This window comes from Manacus candei, unplaced genomic scaffold (assembly GCF_025592945.1).
Source record: "Manacus candei isolate 608988 ecotype Guabito, Panama unplaced genomic scaffold, ASM2559294v1 h1tg000050l, whole genome shotgun sequence".
Lineage (NCBI taxonomy): Eukaryota > Metazoa > Chordata > Aves > Passeriformes > Pipridae > Manacus > Manacus candei.
The window spans coordinates 37,004,738-37,023,128 of NW_026138098.1; the positions used below are offsets into that span (position 1 = coordinate 37,004,738).

The 18,391-nt window shown below is 47.7% G+C and overlaps 1 protein-coding gene across 1 annotated transcript in view; it reads right to left on the minus strand.

The window, feature by feature from the left end:
- Positions 1 to 1,929: 1,929 nt before the first annotated feature.
- Positions 1,930 to 18,391, minus strand: part of RNLS (renalase, FAD dependent amine oxidase) — a 64,092-nt gene continuing 47,630 nt past the window's right edge. Inside the window, exons 5-7 of the mRNA XM_051799733.1 lie at positions 15,614 to 15,787; positions 5,806 to 5,981; positions 1,930 to 2,260 (exon numbers count right to left, since the gene is read on the minus strand). Of these exons, the coding sequence (XP_051655693.1) occupies positions 2,108 to 2,260; positions 5,806 to 5,981; positions 15,614 to 15,787 (503 nt within the window). The 3' untranslated portion in view covers positions 1,930 to 2,107. The remainder of the gene's footprint in view (positions 2,261 to 5,805; positions 5,982 to 15,613; positions 15,788 to 18,391) is intronic.

Genomic DNA, 18,391 nt, shown 5'->3' on the forward strand with positions numbered 1-18,391 from the left:
AAGGACTAGACTGGGCCAGAGCTCAGTGCTCTGGGCTGGGGGACAAGGTGGGCATGGGTTGGATCCAGTCTTGGAGGTCTTTTCCAACCTAAATGATTCTGGGATTCTGTGATATGAGGAAGGAGGGGAGCAGTTTGAGACTCGCCGTGATTCATGCTCAAAAACCTCAGAATCAAGAACCTCACAGTTTAAAAAAAAAAAAAAGTAATTTGCTTATGAACAGGTGTTTTGAGGTCTCAGAATGACCAAAGTCGAGAGGTTGCTGACAGGATGGAGCAGAGACATCTCCACTTCTCTGTCCCTTGTGGCATTTGAAGGCTGCTGCTGATACAAAGCCCCTGAGAGAACATCACAGCTCTCTGGAGCACAGCTCTTTGAGAGGCAGTGAGAAGAACAACACAGTGTTAAATCAGAGATGCCTCCCATTCAGTTTTCTGCAAGCTTTTAAAATTATCAAGTTTTACAGTTCTTGCCTTCACTTTAAATGCTGCACTAGGAATGGTCAAACACAAATAACTCACAGCGTTCAGCTGTTCAGCTCACAGGATGCCAGATTTTTGGTCAAATGCAGAGGTATTAAAAAAAAAAGAAGTGGCTGAATTGGACTCCTCTAACAGTTAAAATTCTGTCTGGTAAATTTTGTTATTTTTAGTGCTGTGGTAGACAGGCACTAAACTCGTGACATGTGATTTAAGAGGAAGGGTGAGTTAAAATCAGATTTAGAATAAATAAATGATTTCTTGGTTAATTTTTGAGTAATTTCAAAACTGACTTCACAGAAACACAGTTTAGTAGCTTAGAAATACTTGAAACCCTGACAGGTAGTATTTTCAACACAATTATACTTGCTGTTTATTTTTTTTTAGTATTTCAAATCAAATTCCTTGTTCATTCACTCACATGCCCATTTATACCCTTCCCTGGACCTGTCCTGCACCTGTTCTGCCAAAATAAAGTATCAAGCTGTCTAAAAGTCACCTAATTTTTGGACTGGCTGTTTACTTTGAGCTTTTATGGTGGTGATGAGGTAACTCTGAAATGTCAGCACAGTTTTCTTACTAACACCGCCCCAGACCACGCTTAGATAAACTCCTTTCCCTCCTTCCTCTTGGTATTTGCCAGACAAAGCAGCTAAACCACCTTCAGTGTTGGTTGCTTCTACCCTGACTCCTCCAGCACCTGGAAGGAGGAAAGGGCTGCTCCTTGCTCAGGGAATCCTGCACCGGCACAGAGCCATGATGAGCCTGGCACTCTCTAACCTGGCAAATACTGAACTATTTTAAGTGCATCCACCCCCCTGGCCAGCATCTTTGCTGTGGTAAACTCATGGTACAGCCCAGATGCCAATGTTTATTCCCAGGCTGACTCTGGGACAGCAGCCCTAATGCCCACATGGAAGTATGAAATCTCTGGGATCAACTGTGCACGCTCCTCCTGTCACCTCCCAGGCTCCAAATGCTCAGAGAATCCCAGAATGGCTTGGGTTGGAAGGGACCTTAAAGCCTATCCAGTTCAACTCCTGCCATGGGCAGGGACACCTTCCACTAGCCCAGGTTGCTCCAGCCTGGCCTTGGACACTTGCAGGGATCCAGGGGCAGCCACAGCTTCTCTGGGCAACCTGTGCCAGGGCCTCCCCACCCTCCCAGCCAAGAATTTATTCCTAACACATCATCTGAACCCACTCAGTCATTTTGCAGTCATTCCCCCTTGTCCTGTCACTAAGACAAGGAGCAAACAAGGAGTTTACAAGGAGCAGACTCGGGGGCTCCATGGATTTTTGTGCTGTTTCAAGGCAGGCTCCTCTCCTTGACATAATTTTCAGGGGCTGTAAAAGTATCAGGAGACCTGGAAAGGCTGCTGGAGCTCCGTGCCTCTGACTAGAGCCAGAAAAAGCTTTACTTCAATCAAAGTAACCACTCACAGCACAGATTCTGGAAAATCCAATTTAATTCTATCCCAGTAATTATTACAGCACACCGATACATCTCCCTTTATTTATTTTAGCAAGAGAGAGGCCAGTGATGTTGACATTAAACTCAAATTTAATCCATCACAGGAAAATTCATCATAAATCTAGATGAAATTCAGCAGTTTGACTTGGAAATTGCTATAAATGAGGCTTCACAGCCTCTGCAAGGCTCATGGCAGACTCTATGCAGCCATCGAAGTTGGAGCGGGTGAATCCATCGCCCCCACAAATCAGAAGAGGTCGAGTATGAAGAATCATTTGTCCTGGACAATTGGGCACAGCCTTTGTAACCTGGAAAAGAAAAGCATACAGAGAGTTGGAAGAGAAAGTATCTCATTTACCTGAATTTCACACTAGAAGGGTCTGTTTTCCTTAGGGAAAGCCTTGGTAAGAACCCCAGAATGGTTTGGGTTGGAAGGGACCTTAAAGATCACCTCTCCTGGCTGTGTGACACATTGTTTAGCCTGTTCCAAACCTACATGCCCATGTGGTACTGGATCAGTGCATCCCAGAGCAGCACTGGTGAATCTCAGCATGGAGACAAGGCAGCAGAAGGTAAATGTGAGGGCAAGGCAGGCACAGGCAGAGAGGATAAAAAAGGGAAGAAGATAACAGAATCATAGAATCACAGAATCATGGAAAAGCCTGGGTTGGAAGGGACCTTAAAGATCACCTAGTTCCATCCAGGGATGCCACAGGATGCAGGAGGAAGGTGGGAAGAAGTAGTCTGAGAAAAGGAATGACAAGACAAGATCCGTCAGGATGAACTGCTGAAAAAGAGAGAAAAACATCTAGAAAGGCAGAGAGAGAAAACAAAAGGGCAGGAGCACATCAGTAGACCAGCAATAAAGATCAAACCACAGGCTCCTAAAGCATGGTACAGAGAGGACAATTTTGCTCTCATCATTTCTGGATTTTGTGCCTTTGGTCCAAAGAGCCGTGTTGGATTCCTGTGCAGTGACACATTCCTGTGTCCCACTGTGGGACTGCCAGCTTCACTGAACAAGCCCTTATGTCCAAGGAATCTTGCTAAATCCAGGGCATTTTTCCACTGATTCAAATGTCCACTCAGCTGGCCACTGCTGAGCCATTACCTGCCACTGTCAAGTGTGGAGCAGCTGCAAACCAGCCACATTTATGTCCCTGGTTGCATTTTGTGTTACTGCAGTTCTTTAAAGGAGGTAACTATCTGAAACAGCCAGTTGCAACCCAACTTAACAGAAAAGTCTATCCAGGTATGGGAAATCCAGCCAGAGATCCTCCCTCTCAGACTAATTTTAAGTCAGTATTTAATTTATTCCTAAATTTTTTCTTACAGATTGAGCAGAGTATAAAGAATGAAGAAAGGTTTAGCAGAAAGGTTTTTTGAGTGTCCTTCCTTGTTGACTGCTGAGTGCTTGTTTGATGCTGGCTGTATCAAACAGCTCCTGGTTTGTGAGCCTGACCACAGGATCAATATTTCCACACCTCAGCCTGCAACCTTCTCACCTGCATGGCAAGATTGTGTGAGCAATGTGTGAAAGACCCTCACTCCAGGCAGGGGAAAGGAATGATCCTCCTTCTCCTTCACGTTCTTCTGGTGGTGTCCAACATAAATTCCAGATTACCCTTACTGGTATTCGGTCAAAGGTTGGACTTGATGACTCTGGAGGTGTTTTCCAACCATAATGATTCCATGATTCCATATAAAGGGACTCTCTCAACGACCCGTGATGGGTTGGGAAGCTGGTGGCTCTGAATGCTAATGGTGCCTCCCCATAATTAAAGCAGGGGATCCAGAACTGCAGCTGTGCTGCTAAGCAGTGTCAGTAGAATTTTGGGAGTCCTAATCCCTCATCTGCCACGGATAATTGTAATGTCTGCATTTTAATCCCAGGATTGTGTTTGGCCATGTGAAGGATGTTACAGCCGGATTTAATTAACAAGTAGGATAAATCCCATCTAAAAGAGTCAGGGGAAAGATGCACCCATCTTATCAGTTCCCTTTGCCTCTGTGGCAGCAGCTTATTATAATTGAAAGTAAAGATAGCTTTAAGAGAAAGAGGGAGCTCTGTCCCAGATATTTAATTTAGGCAGTGATTATTTTATAGGGTGGCATTAGAGATCTCTTTATGGAGATAACACATCTGACCTACACCGACTTCTTTGCAGCCTAAGACATACTGACATTCATCTCCCGAATTACAGACTGGGGGTAATTCCTCCTGTGGCACAGCCAGAAAGCACCAGCAGCTGCTGAAGGTGGTTTGCAGCAACAGAGACAGGGGCTGGATGGGGCTTGGAGCAACCAGGTCTAGTGGAAGGCGTTGGAATGAGATGATTTAAAGTCCTTTCCAACACAAACCATTCTGTGATTCCAGGATTCCATAATCAATCCCCCGTGTCCATCATTCTGTCAGGCTGCAAAAAGCACAGTTGTTTCGCAGAATGCAATTGAGACTTTTTTTGTCTTGATTCATTAGGAAGAAATTAACTGCCATTCCTGTCTTTTCCTTTATCCAGGGTGGAATAAATCCCATTGGGCCATACATAATGCATGTCACCTTATATGTCACCTTTGACACCGTGCTGAAAGTGTGGGTAGTGCAAGGAAAGGCACATTAAGCCCTCTCCTTGCACACATAAGCAAAGCAGCTGGATTGGACAGATTTTATGCTGTATATCTGTGATAGCAGCAGAACGTAGGGTGTATTAATTCTGCTTAGAAATACTTCTTACTTTGTTTTGGGAACCCTTTCCAGAGCTGGCCAGCCGAGTGTGTGTCTGCTGGAGACAGATCCAGCCCTTCTCCTCCCTACCACCTGCAGCTCTGGTGCTCACAAGCAGTTTGAAGCAGGAAGGGAACAGGGAAGGCAGAAGAAAAGACCAGAAGTCACAACCAGAAAACAATACCTGAACAGTGACAACTGTATGGAGACTTAGATTTATTTTTTTTGGAAAAAAAACCCCAACCCTGAACTGGTAAGAGGAACATGCAAAACATACCATGATTCTGATATGACTTATATAAATATTAATAATACCTGTGCTAAGGTCGCTTTTGCAATCTACCAATACCTAACTCCCAGAAAAATAAACTCTGTGCTAGCAAGACCAGGTTCCCAAATTGGATGCAGATCAAGGGCTACGAGCAGACTTCACAACAGTTGTCTACAGCAACTTTTCCAGACTTCATAAAAAGGAGAAATTTTTAGGGGACTGCTTTAAAAGTAAATATTTTGCAGCAACTTCCACGTTCAATTTCACCAATGTAATTTAACTTGAGAGGCTCTGGGTAAACATGTAGATACACTCCAATACTTTAGGAAATTGCCAACAATTTCCTTGGATTTTTAAAAGAAGCCTGTAAAATATACACATTTTGCTATTATTACCCTTAGGTAGTTTACTTTAAAATATTTTTTGCGTAACATGCTGTTAAACTGAACTGGGCCAAATCAAATAATAACAATTAGTCCCTCTGAACTCAAGGACTTCTGCTACTCTGTGGTAGGGTGGGAATTTTGCTAATAATATCACATATTTTTGGATGTGGAGAAATGGATTGAGTCATGTTTTTAAATACCAGTGAAAATCCCACTGAAGTACATGGGATTTACTTCCTTCCTGCACACTGCTCCTGTCCCTCCTTACAAGGAGAGCTGCACAACTGACCACTGAGCCAGGGCCAGGATGCAGAAACATGGCTAGAAACGACCTGGCTGTCGCTGGCCAGCCTTGGATGCTGCTCATGGCTACGTGGAGGAATGTACTATGGATATGGGGCAAGTACCCCCTTTCCTCTTGCTCCCTGAGGGTGGAAACCACAGCTCCAGACTGATCCCACCGCAGAGTACCTGGGAGTATCTCCACTTGTGACACTTGATGCTGCTTGGTTTAGGCAGGGATGGCACAATCCTCTCCAGGTGACTGAGAATTATCTGCTGCACCTCTGCAGGGTCTGAATCCAGGTACTCGCTTCCAAATGTCACAGTCGTGTGGACAACAAGTGAAGGCCCAACTTCAGGAGACTCTGAAATACAGAAGAGAGATGCTTTTGAAGGATCACTCATTAATACTTGCCTTCCCCACACGCTGACCATTGTGCCTCCAGCCTAGGAGTCAATAAGAATGAAAATATCTGTGGTACCACCCTGTTCTTCCAGCTGGAAAAAAACCCACAAGGAATAACAACACAAGTTGTCCACAAGGAACACAAAGAAGAAGTCAAGGGGGACAATCTCTGCAACACGGAAATACAGAAGACTTGAATCACAGAATGGTTTGGGTTGGAAGGGACCTTAAACATGATCTAGTTCCAATCCCCTGCCATGGGCAGGGACATCTTCAATGAGCCCAGGTTGCTCAGAGCTCCATCCAGCCTGGCCTGGGGCATATCCAGGGATGGAGCATGGTCTTTGCTGTATTTCAGCTGAGTCTGAGCTGGTGTTTGAATTAAGTGATTCCCTCTCACTCCATTAACCAGAAATTCCCTCTTTTGGAAGCAGAAAGCCTTTTCTGGTTAAACCTTTCTTTGAATTAGCACACTCCTAGAAAAAATACTTTAGTTTCAGGTAACGAGTGTTTTATGAGCAAGGAAGCCACAAAGGAAGAGGCAGCTGAACACTTTCTGACCCGTTCTGGCTGTGAGGTACCAAGTTGGACAGAAGTCTTTATCTCTGCTGTGTCAGCCAAGAGATTCCAGCTCCTCAAGCTGGAGACCCCCTTTGGGAAGATGACAAATTCCAGCTTTCCAAAGGCAACCAAAATGTCTTCCTCTGGTAAGCTTTCTGTCTTGGGTTGATCACTTCAGCACACACCACTGAGGTGCAGCAGTGCCAAGTCTGGCACCCACAGCAAGCATGAAAACCACAGCTTTAACTTCAGCTGGAAGGACCCCCTCACTGAGTCTCTTTGGGGTGGGCCAGCTCAGCCAACCCTTGCTCTTGAGAACTGAGAAAACGAGGCAAAAAGGGTGGGAAGATGTTTCCTGATTTCAGAGGCCATATCTCTGTGGGAAAAACATCAGAAACACTACGCAGCCTTTCCTTCCCCTTTTGGGGGAGAAAACAGGGATTCTGATGGCTCTCCACAGAGAATGTGAGGGACAGAAGACCATGTGGGGAAGCCTATTAGGTACCGTGGGATTTATTACAGTGTACATGGTATTTTGGCAAATACTTCCACCTCAACTTGGCAAAAAGGCTCGTTAAAAGAGCATTTTAATAAAATAAATATTCATTGCTTGCTGTGTCTTGTTAAAGCCAATGATTCCACCAATGGTCCCAGCCAAGGGCCACCTTCTCTCAAATCTCTCATCTCTTCCACAGCACGTACAAAACAAGTTTCTGGAGAACAGGCAGTTCGTTGAGTTTTTAATTCCTCTGAGCTACTGATAGCTTGGAGAGCTTCCAGAGGCCACTGAGTCACAGCCTTCCAGTACTGAAATATGCAGCCCGCGAGGATCAACTTTAGCCTCAAGCCCTTTTCTTTCTCCTACAAAAGCACTGGCTAAAACAGGAGTCCAAAATAGATTTTTCCCTGACAGCAATGGGGGGATCTCAGTCCTGCTGCCCCGTGGGGGAGTAAAACCCATCTTCTTCCTTCCAATGAGTTCAGATCAGGCTGCAACAGCCTGCTGGGAAACCAGGGCTGCTGGGGAGGTTTTAATTTCCTTTGTTTGTGGCAAGGATGCAAGCTGGCCATGGCCGTGCCAGGAGGGCCAACCCTGTCCTGGGGGCATCAGGGAGGGGATTGTCCTGCTCTGCTCTGCCCTGGGGTGGCCTCACCTCAACATTGGGGCAGTCTGGGGGGACACAATATGGGAAAGATCTGAAGCCATTGGAGAGTGTCCAAAGAAGGGACACGGAGATGGGGAAGGTCCTTGATTTGAAGCTGTGTGAGGACACTGAGGGCACTTGGTGTGTTCAGCTGGAGCAGAGGAGACTGAGGGGAGACCTCACTGCAGTTCCAACTGCCTGGGCAGGGGCAGAGGAGGGGCAGGGACTGAGCTCTGCTCTGGGGGGACCAGGGACAGCACCCAGGGAACGTCTGGAGCTGTGTCAGGGCAGGCTCAGGTTGGATCTCAGGGAAAGGTTCTTCCCCCAGAGGGTGGTTGGCACTGACCAGGCTCCCCAGGGCAGTGGGCACAGCCCCAAGGCTGCCAGAGCTCCAGGAGGGTTTGCATGACCCTCTCAGGCACATGAGGGGATTCTTAGGGATGGTCCTGTGGGGCCCTGAGTGTTGGGGGGGGTTCCATCCTTGGGGACTGCCCCAACTCCCCTGGACACCTGCTGTAGCTGTGACATTTGCTCTGCCAGGAGCAGGGACAGGCCAGAGTCCCTCACCCTGCTCCCTCCAGCTGGAACCTGGTAGAATTTGTGTAAATCCATGAAAACAGAGGAGGAGAACCTCCATCACTGAGCAGCATGAAGTACAAGCTGCCATAGGGAGAGGACACATCAGCTACCTGGAAGGGGTGTCAAGGACAAAGAGCATGGGAGTGATTAAGGCTCACCATACACTACACTTTGGCCAGTTCCAGCCATGAACTGAACAGAAGTCTCCCCATGTTGAACTTCCTGTGGAAACTGGAACTTGACCTAGAACCTGGGAATGAGGGGAAAGGTTTTTGGATCGTGAGCAGAAGGCAGCAGCCATCAGCTTCTTACAGTTTTGGGACTGTCTCAACGCTCGTCATTAATTCCCAGCTGGAGAAATCACACAGGCTGTGTTAAAAGAGAGGAGGACAGACTGCTGACAGTGAGAATTTATACAGGATTAAGCCTGTTAGGAGTCCTGTCTTCCAGAAAAAGGATGTGGCTAATAAAAGATCCCTGGAAAAGAACACAGAGAAGAGCTCGCTTCCCCAGCACAGTGGCTTGCAGCTCCAGGACATCTGATGTCAGAAAGGTGGCTCTTAGCTTTGAGAAACACATTTAGTGTGGAACTGTGGTGTCCTGGGTGAAGCTGCTCAGGCTGGAAGCGTGGCTGTCACTGTCACATGGGATACAGAGACTCAGGGGTGAATTCCTCCAGGCACTCTGTACTCCAGGACAGTGACAAAGTGAACGGCCTGTGGAGCCAAGTCCTCCCACGGGGACCTCCTTCTGCCCTGAGAAGTTCTCAGATGGCATTGAGAATGTGAAGTCAGCTCCTGGGGTGGCCACATCCTCCTTACCAACAGTCTCAGGGAAGGAAGGGGACAGGGAAATCACAATAAAATAAAGCATATAAAATTATGATGAAAACAATAAACCAAAACATATGTTCCTGGAGAAAGATCACAGTGCATCATCTGTCCACCAAAATCCTCTTCCTTGCAAAATGCAAAAGCTCCTTTTTTCTGATGAATCTATGCCAAGGTCAGGGTTCAGAGTCCCTAAATTCAAAAGGGATTTTAGAGATGAGCTGCAATCCCTGGGATCCACGGAGGCCTGAAGTTTCCTCAGAGAAGAGAACACCATCAGAGCCTGAAAGTCATAGGATCCATCTGGCAAATGGTCAGGATGGTGTTCTGGGGCAGGTTGAAAAGCAACTGTGGAGAGGGAGGAACTGGAAGGTAACATGGATTTCAAGGCAGCAGGAAGGGGACAGAGCACAGTGCTCTTGGGACAATATCAATGGCAGAAGGTACTCTGCCCTTTGACACTGCCCAGGGAGACCTGGCAAACACAGGGAGCAGCAGCTACAGCTCCTGCTGTCCCCGAGAAAGCAGAAACCAACTGGATTTTCCCAAACAATAATATTCTAGGAGAGATAATCATGTCTAAGGGCCACTGTGGAGCATGTTTTGCAGTTGCTCAGCTGAAAGGCTTCGAAGCAGGAAATCCCAGGCCACAAGGGACACAGTGTCCAGCGAGGCATCAAGGACAGGGCGTTCAGAGAGGCTCATCAGCCCTGACCTTAGAAGTCGTTGTGCTGGTTTAGGACTGAAGCACTTTTGTGGAGAAGTATGAGGCAGCACAGGCTGGAATCTGGCCCTGCAGAGCCCAGAGATCCACCGACCCTCGGGAGAATGAGATCTGCTTCCACAGAGGCATAAAAAGTAAGCAGCCACGACCTGCTGATCAGTCTGCAGGCTCCACAGATTCATCCACAAAACATCCACAGAGAGGGTGGAAAATTCTTCCTGGTTCAGCTGTGCTGACATTAAAACTTGCTGGACAGCAAACGTGGACAGAGTTTGAAGAATTTCCTGTCTTCACCAACGGGGTTTGCTTGGACTCACTTCCCAGTTCATTTATTAGTGTGTTCAGTAAATACTCACCAGAACATTGTCTGCCTCAGAGTCACAGGACTTAGGGAGGGAGGGAGGAACCTCTGGAGGTCTCCAGTCCAACCTCCTGCTCAAAACTGGAGCCAGCTTCAAAGGGAGATCATACTCCTATTGTTGGAGTGCTCAGGGATTGATCCAAGGGTTACAACCTGGTCTCCAGAAGAGAACTGTACATGGATGTGACAGGCACGCATCTCCCACAGGAATGTTTTCCGCCTTCTTAGAGGAATGGAGTCAAGTCTTTTTCTCATGTTCCTGCCCAAAACCTGGAGTCATAACAGACACCAGTAAAAAACAAGATGTGGTTGTTTCCTGCCCCTCGGGATTTTTTTAATCATACTGGGGAGATGTGTTTTGCAATTCAAACCCCGTTCAGGTCGTGGGTAGCATGAGGGGAAGGGAAAGGGCATTTGCCACACCAAAAAAAAAACCCTGGAAATTAAGGCTGCAGAGGAAACGCTGCTGGGTCAGCGTGGAGGGCAGCAGAGAAGCTGGACACCTCCAGACAGGTTGGAACTGTATCCCTGCACCCTGGGAGGGATCAGCACACTGCCAAAAGAGAAGTCAACATGCAGGACTCATAAAACTCTACCTAAAATGAAAAAAAAAAAGAGCAGTGATTAACTTTGCTACACCTAGAAAATAAGCAAGAGAGATGGAGGGTCACTTCCAAAATGCCACGTTGGTATTTGGCAGAAGGGTTAGCAAGCTCTCCCAGTTATCCTCAGAAGTTCCCATGGTTTGTAAGGTCCCATATTCTCCCTGGAATAAAATCTACTCTATCTGACAAGGCACATCTGGGAGGAAAAATTTTTCTTTTGGTACTGAGAAGATAAAGGAATCTATATTTTAAAATTAAAAAGGATACTCGAGGATTACACCAACCCTAAAAACCTCTAAGAGGAATCTTCCCTTTAAATTACACAGCCCAGGAGTGAAAGAAGGGAACCACTTCCATTTTTATGTGTCATCTATCTTTAGTCCTCCAGAACACAAAGAGATGCATAGACTGCAGTATTACAGAAATAATTTATACTGAAGAATTCCCACTGTCCCCCCCGACCAGTTCTAAATATTGATGGGGTGTTTAAGGCAGCCAATCACACAAATATTTAATATTCATGCCTGGTGCACGGGGAATTCAACACACACTTCTTGTAGGCTCTTCCTTACGTAACATTCCAGCGTTACCTCTGCGGGTGGGGATGGGATTTCTACAAGCAGCAGCTGAGACCCTCAGCTGATGGAAAAAGCCTTCCTTCTTGGAGGGCCACCGTGCTCCCCATGACACTGGCAACGGCAGCGTCGGAGAAACGGCCTCGTCACCCACTCACCCGCAGAAACCAGGGGAAAACAGAGGTCAGCCACGGCTCCCGGGCAGGAACCAGGCTGTGTCACCATGGAGCCAACTGGAGAGACTGAGGAGAGACCTCACTGCACCTACAACTTCTGCATGAGGGGCAGAGGAGGGGCAGGGACTGAGCTCTGCTCTGGGGGGACCTGAGGGAATGGCCTGGAGTTGTGTCAGGGCAGGTTCAGGCTGGATCTTAGAAAGAGGTTCTTGGGCACTGCCCAGGCTCCCCAGGGCAGTGGGCACAGCCCCAAGGCTGCCAGAGCTCCAGGAGCGTTTGGGTGATCCCTCAGGCACATGGGGTGACTCTTGGGGATGGGCCTGTGCAGGGCTGAGGGTTGGACTGGATGATCCTCGCGGGTCCCTCCCAGCTCAGCATATTCTGTGAGAGTTATGTTGAGCACAAACTTATGACTCACAGACTATCAATACACTCTAAATGTCTGAAGGAGCAGCAAGCCTTGAGCAGTCTGCACAAAGGAATTAAGGAGGAAACAAAAAGGGAGGGGATGCTGACACGTCTCCCAGCAAGGAGAGGCTCTGTGAGTTCGCAGGTGTCGGCGACTCCGAGAGCGCTGCTGCTCCTCCCCACACAGCAAGGCACGGGAGGTCCTCAGGGAAGGCTGAGATTGCTGGAAAATTAGACTGCAGCTCACTGGCCCCACTGACAAACCCATCCTACTGTACATTACAACAAGGCTGTTTCGGTATTTCACAGGTAAAATGTGAAATTTGCACCAGTTGTACATCTCTGCTTCACTGAGTGAGTCAAAGCAGGCGCTGCCACGCCCCATATGAATGACAAGGACACCTTGGACTTCCACAGTGAGGGCCAGACTTTGCCTTTAGGCCTTTGAAGGTTAGACTACCTGCTTTTAGGGAGGTGTCATACATGTAGCTATTTGAGTCCCTTCGCAGGAAGCTGACAGAATCCTGGAATGGTTTGGGTTGGCAGGGGCCTTAGGGATCATTCAGTTCCAACCCCGTTGCAAGGGAGAACTATCAGCTACAGTTATTTCCTTTGGACCTCTATTATTCAATGCTGCCTGCTAAAAAGCCACTATTTGAGGTGGTAATGAGGGTTAGATAAACCTCCATTTATTGTAGATATATCAAGGTAGGTGAAGAAACAACTAGAAAAGGTGATGGCTTTTTGGGAAGGATGACTGTCCTGAAAGATCTCAGCTGCCTCACCCAGGAGTCACAACATAAATGTTAGCCTGAGCTGAACACTTACATTTTCCTTGTCACCATCATCTTCCTCAGATGAATCACAATCAGTCAAGGTTGAATAGCAGAAGAATGAGAAGAAAACAGAATGGAGCATGGTGCTAATATGGACAGCAAAGTGCTGCTGTGCCTCCCACTGACATGTTCTGGAGGTCAGTCAGAAGCACAGAAGGAAAAACACAAATGAAAGACACTTGCAGGTGCACTAAAACAAACACAAAGGAACTTTACACTCAAGTGTTTTGGTCGCAGGACTCCACATGTAAATAAAACTCACACTCAGCCTCCCTTGCCCACCTTGTCTGAAGTCTGGATGTGTGTGTCTGCCTCCACCAGCAGCACGTGCTTGGGGAAAAGTGGGTGACCACTTCTGGTTTTTACATAATATGCTTTGTACTTGGTTAAATTTTTTTGCATTTGGAGGCAGCAAAGCTATTTGATAATTCCATTAGAATCCCACATTCCTTGTTCTCAGTGCTGGTGTTTTGAGGCCACATAGGAATGCAGGTGGGGAAAGCATGGATGAATTTCTCCCTTGGGCTGCGTCCTCTTTGACAGGACTAAGATCAGATATGGATAATACCAGTAGGTGCTATTAACTATCAAGTATTTTTCATTAAATGCAACGATGGCAATGTAATCTCAGATTGAAGAACATCTCCAGCTGAACACTGTCAATAACAAGGAGACAATGCCAGAGGAAAACAAAAAATCATCTGTATTTGGCTTTCCTCACACTGTTTTTTTCATATTCACTCTTGGTCCCTGCTGGAGAAAGCACATCAGGCTGGATACATCCTTATTTTGGCCAGTTCAGCCATTCTTTTGTTTTGTTTCCTCTCTTTTCAGAGCAACAGGCTAAATTCTTGGGGAAAATAACGAATTTGGGCTTCCACAGAGGGCTGGAGAACCTCTGCCAAGAAAGGCTGAGAGAGCTGGAGCTGTTTAGCCTGGAAAAGAGAAGGCTCCAAGAAGACCTCAAAGCCCCTTCCAGTCTCTAAAGGGCCTCCAAGAGAGCTGGAAAGGGACTTTGGACAAGGGCCTGGAGTGACAGGACACAGGCAATGGCTTCAAACTGCCAGAGGGCAGGGTTAGATGGGATATTGGGAAGGAATTGTTCCTTGGGAGGGTGGGGAGGCCCTGGCACAGGTTGCCCAGAGAAGCTGTGGCTGCCCCTGGATCCCTGGAGGTGTCCAAGGCCGGGCTGGATGGAGCTCTGAGCAACCTGGGCTGGTGGAAGGTGTCCCTGCCCATGGCAGGGGGGTGGAACAAGATGATGCTTAAGGTCTCTTCCAACCCAACCCATTCTGTGATTCTCTGACTCTAATCAGTGGTAGCAGCAGCAACAGATCCGGTGGCAACAGCCCTGAGCTGAGCCTTGAGGAGCTCAGACTGCAGGTGAAGAAATGCTTCTTCCCCAGTGGAAGGGCAGCCCTGGGCCAGCTCACCAGTGATGTGGGGGATCTCCAGGCTGGTGTTTTTAAAGCCTCAGATAGACAAGGCACAGCCACCCCAACCCTGTGTTCGCAAAGTCTGCTGTTGAGTGGGAGCTGGAGCAGAGGCTTCCAGAGGAGGAGACCTCATTGTGGTCCTCAACATCCTCCCAAGGGGCAGCAGAGGGGCAGGTACTCATCCCTTCACTCTCGTGACCAGTGACAGCACCCAGGGAATGGCTGGAGCTGTGCCAGGGCTGGCTCAGGTTGGATCTCAGGGAAAGGTTCTTCCCCCAGAGGGTGGTTGGCACTGCCCAGGCTCCCCAGGGCAGTGGGCACAGCCCCAAGGCTGCCAGAGCTCCAGGAGGGTTTGGACAATGCTCTGAGGGACAGGGTGGGATTGTTGGGGTGTCTGTGTAGGGCCAGGAGTTGGATTCAATGATCCTGATGGATCCCTTTCAAGTCAGCATATTCTGTGAGTTCATAGAGGTCCTGGCCCCCACTGCCTCCCGACCGCTTATTCCATTAAACTGCACGTACCAAGTGAACTTGGGAATACTTAATAACAGCAGCTGAATAAGAAAATCCTTATTGTGTGACTGCGAGTCACAGGGCTCTGTGGGTCACCACAAAGGTGGGCAGGTTTTTCACCCCACACCATGTTCGTGGTTCACCCTGGTCACCATCACAACTCAAGTAACAGAATCGGGCAGCGTCTCCAGCTCCTGATGAACTTGATTAAATTCAAATGCTGGTGGTTTCTCTTGAGCTATTCCATGCCAACACACTCTTCGTATATGCAATACATTTAATAAATAAAACATATACTTACTCGACTGCCGCCTTCCAGAAATAGATGAGAAGTGTCTGCCTTGTGGGATATTCTCCAAGCCTTACCAAGCAATCATTTCAAGGATTCTCCATGATTATAAAAGCACACTGGCTAACTCTGAATTGGGCTGAACAGCCTCAATTATATAACTCATTACTACTTCCAAGCTTGCTTAGTGGAAAGAACAGGAGTTGTAGAGTGAGATGATGGGAGAAAAATTGGCATGTGCATGAATCAACGTTTAAACAAAGGCACTCCGGCTCTTTCTTGGAATAGCAACATTTTGATGTCTCAAATCCCCCGACACTGGTTTCATAAACGCAGTAACGTAAACCATGTGCTGGGTGGTGATTTTCTGAGGACCTTCCCGCTTTCATTGTGTATTTTATTACAGGCCAAATGTGACATTAAATGCTATCCGCTGCGGCTTGGAGTTAAATACTTGCTCTGTTCAGAATAGCAACACTCAATTAAACAGCGTTTTTCATGATCTACACCCTCTATTGTCACTGTGTTAAAGGGAAATAATGGGAGCACTGACCTATATTGCGTTTCTTGTTATCGATGGAGATGAAGCGTATGCAGGGATTATCAGTGATGTACTGAGCAGCCCAGGGGACATCAATCCGTGCACCAGCTTCATAAAAAAGTCCCAGAGCGTAGCGGGAGGAGTAGCTCACGGATTCCAGTTGCTGCTTTTGACTTTCATTAATTACTGTAGGAAAAAAAAGAAAAAAAAGAGAGAAAGAAAAAAAAAAAAAATCAAAAAAATCAGACAATCCCTCTCTCCTCTCAGAACATTAAATATGTGAATGCTGCGGTTAAGCTGATTATTCCTTCCTGAAAATGACCAGACTGCTAAAACTAAGAATTTAATATTAAGCCTAGTGCTTTGTAATATTTTTTTTCTGGGACACCTCTTCATGAAGTTTTAATGGTGCATTATGTAGAGTGTGTCCTTCACACACAACCCTCCCCCAGCTGCTGGTGGTTCATCTTCCAGCTCTCTGCTAGTTGCCTCTGACTGGAAACTTCAATGATCAGTGACTTTTCCCCAAACCTTTTCTCAAAATGGTGAATAAATTTTAAGAGGTTTGGGTTGCCTCAAGCACATCAAGTAAATGGCTCAACAAAAAGCTAAATGACTTCACATATTGACAAAATGAACCCAGAGACTCTTGAATGTCTGGGGAAAATACCCCACAACTTGTGTGTTGCAACCTGAATGAACAAAAGCACACAAAGGGTTTGTAGTGAGGTTCAGCTCCTTCAGCTGAAGGTATTTTAAAGCAGTTTACAGTGCAAATATAAATCCATTTCTCCCTATGATTAACTCCTCTATCTCCTAGTTACAGTAATATCTGCTTTTTGCCTCAATTCGATAATCTTCACAAAAAGCTGCACAAAGTGGCATTAGCCCCACTGTGCACTCAAATTCTATTTAATTTCATGCCAAAGAGAAAGACAACAGTTGGACTAATCGTGGAGGTGGGTTCCATGTCTCTCTTCCTGTGACTGAATGGACGACCAACACTTCTGTGAGCTGGAGCAGGACATGCAGAGGATCACAAGTCAGATTCCATCCCAAATCCCACCAGAAACCAACCCTGAAACATCTTCAAGAAAAAGCCTCACGAATTTTGAGGATTTTCCCCCACGTATTTTCCCATCCACATTCCCCATGTATTTTCCCCACAAATATGCTGGGGAATGGAGAAATGGGGGGAGAGGGGGGCAGAAAGAAACACTGATCAAAGTGTGAAAGCTGGGCAGTGGAAAGGAGGAGAAACCAGGCATGTGGCAGTAGGGCTGGTGGTGGAGATGGAGGAAGGCAGAGGACAGGCGTGCCCAGGAGGGCAGGACTGGCTGAGCACGATGGGGTTGGAAGGAGCTCCCTTTCCCTCTTGGGCACTTCCCCTGAGAAGGTGCCAAGGGCTTCAGTTGCCTCTCACCTCACCCCTGGCACCAGGAGCTTTCCAAGCAGGATTTACTCCAAGGCTGCTCTGCCTTCCCCTAGGGCAGGCTGCTCCCCTGGGATCCAGGGCTCCTGGGTGCCTAGGGCTCTGTGCCCACAGCCAGAGCAGCCTGGCATGGAGACACCCCAGGCTGCAGCAGGGCACTGGATTTCATCCCACTGTTCCGTGCCATCCAGACATTTTGTGTTGACCCAGGCACTGGCAGGACTCCCCCAGCTCCATGAGTCTCCTGCAGGCTGTTAACTCACTCCTCCTCCATCCCTCTGCTCTTCCACAGCTTCTCTCCAGCTTTTGCAGCCCCCGGGACCAGGAGATTCCACAACCTGGCAAAGCCTGTCCCAGGAGGAGGGAAAGGGAAGGGATTAAGCAGGGCTGCGGGGCGGACTGGAGGACTGCCCTGGAGGAAAGGATGCCAGAGGACCTCGCACATCCCACCCCACTGGAAACATTCCCTGGCCTGCACTAAGCTCCTGCTGAAGCCGTGGATTTAACAGCACGGGCACATGGTGCCAGCATCCGGGAACCACCTCGGGGCTCTTCTCCAAGTGGGAACAGCAGCATTGGCCATTTCAGCCCTGCCTGTCCCAGTTCCTCCTGGCAAAGCACAAGAGCCCAGGCAGGGAACAGAGCTGCTGCTGCTAAACACATTAAGCACAGAGCATGGGACAGATCTCACCCAGAAACCCCCCTGTCCTCTTTCAGGTAAGGGCTCTGCCCAGCTGGGTTCTGAGATGTCCACCAGCACCAGGTCCCCTTCCTACAGTACGACAAATAATCACAGTGTGTTGCACATTCTTGCTGTGCTTTGAAAGAATATTTAAGTCCCATAAACAAGCAAACAAACACAAAGCCCTAACATCCCATCTAAACCAGCACTCTTTGTCCAGGTTACTCTGGCAACCCATTTCCCCTTGGGGAAGGAAAAATAAACAAGACCTCCCCCAGCCTGCAAAGCAAATTCCCCCAGCAAAGCCATGCTGCAGGAATGCATCTGGGATGGAGCTGAGCTGCAGGGGAAGGGACCAGCAGGTTGAAATTTGCTTCAGGTTTACTACACAGAGCCCTTCAGAAGGCACAGCCTTCACAACCAACGTTCAGTGTTGCCAAAGGCAAGGCAGCCAGTTGGCTCGTTTAAGACTTCCCATGTCTTTAAGGACCTGCCTTTACAAGCTATAAAGGCTCAGAAGGTGTGAGGGGTCAGTGGGGATGGATGCTGAGCAGCAGAGCAGGAACCAAAGCTAAGCCACGATTTTGTGAGCTGTAACTATGCACCTACACACAGAGCTTGGCCAGGGGATGCTGGGGAAAAGGGGATGAAGGAAAAAAATGAGCCCAGCTGGGCA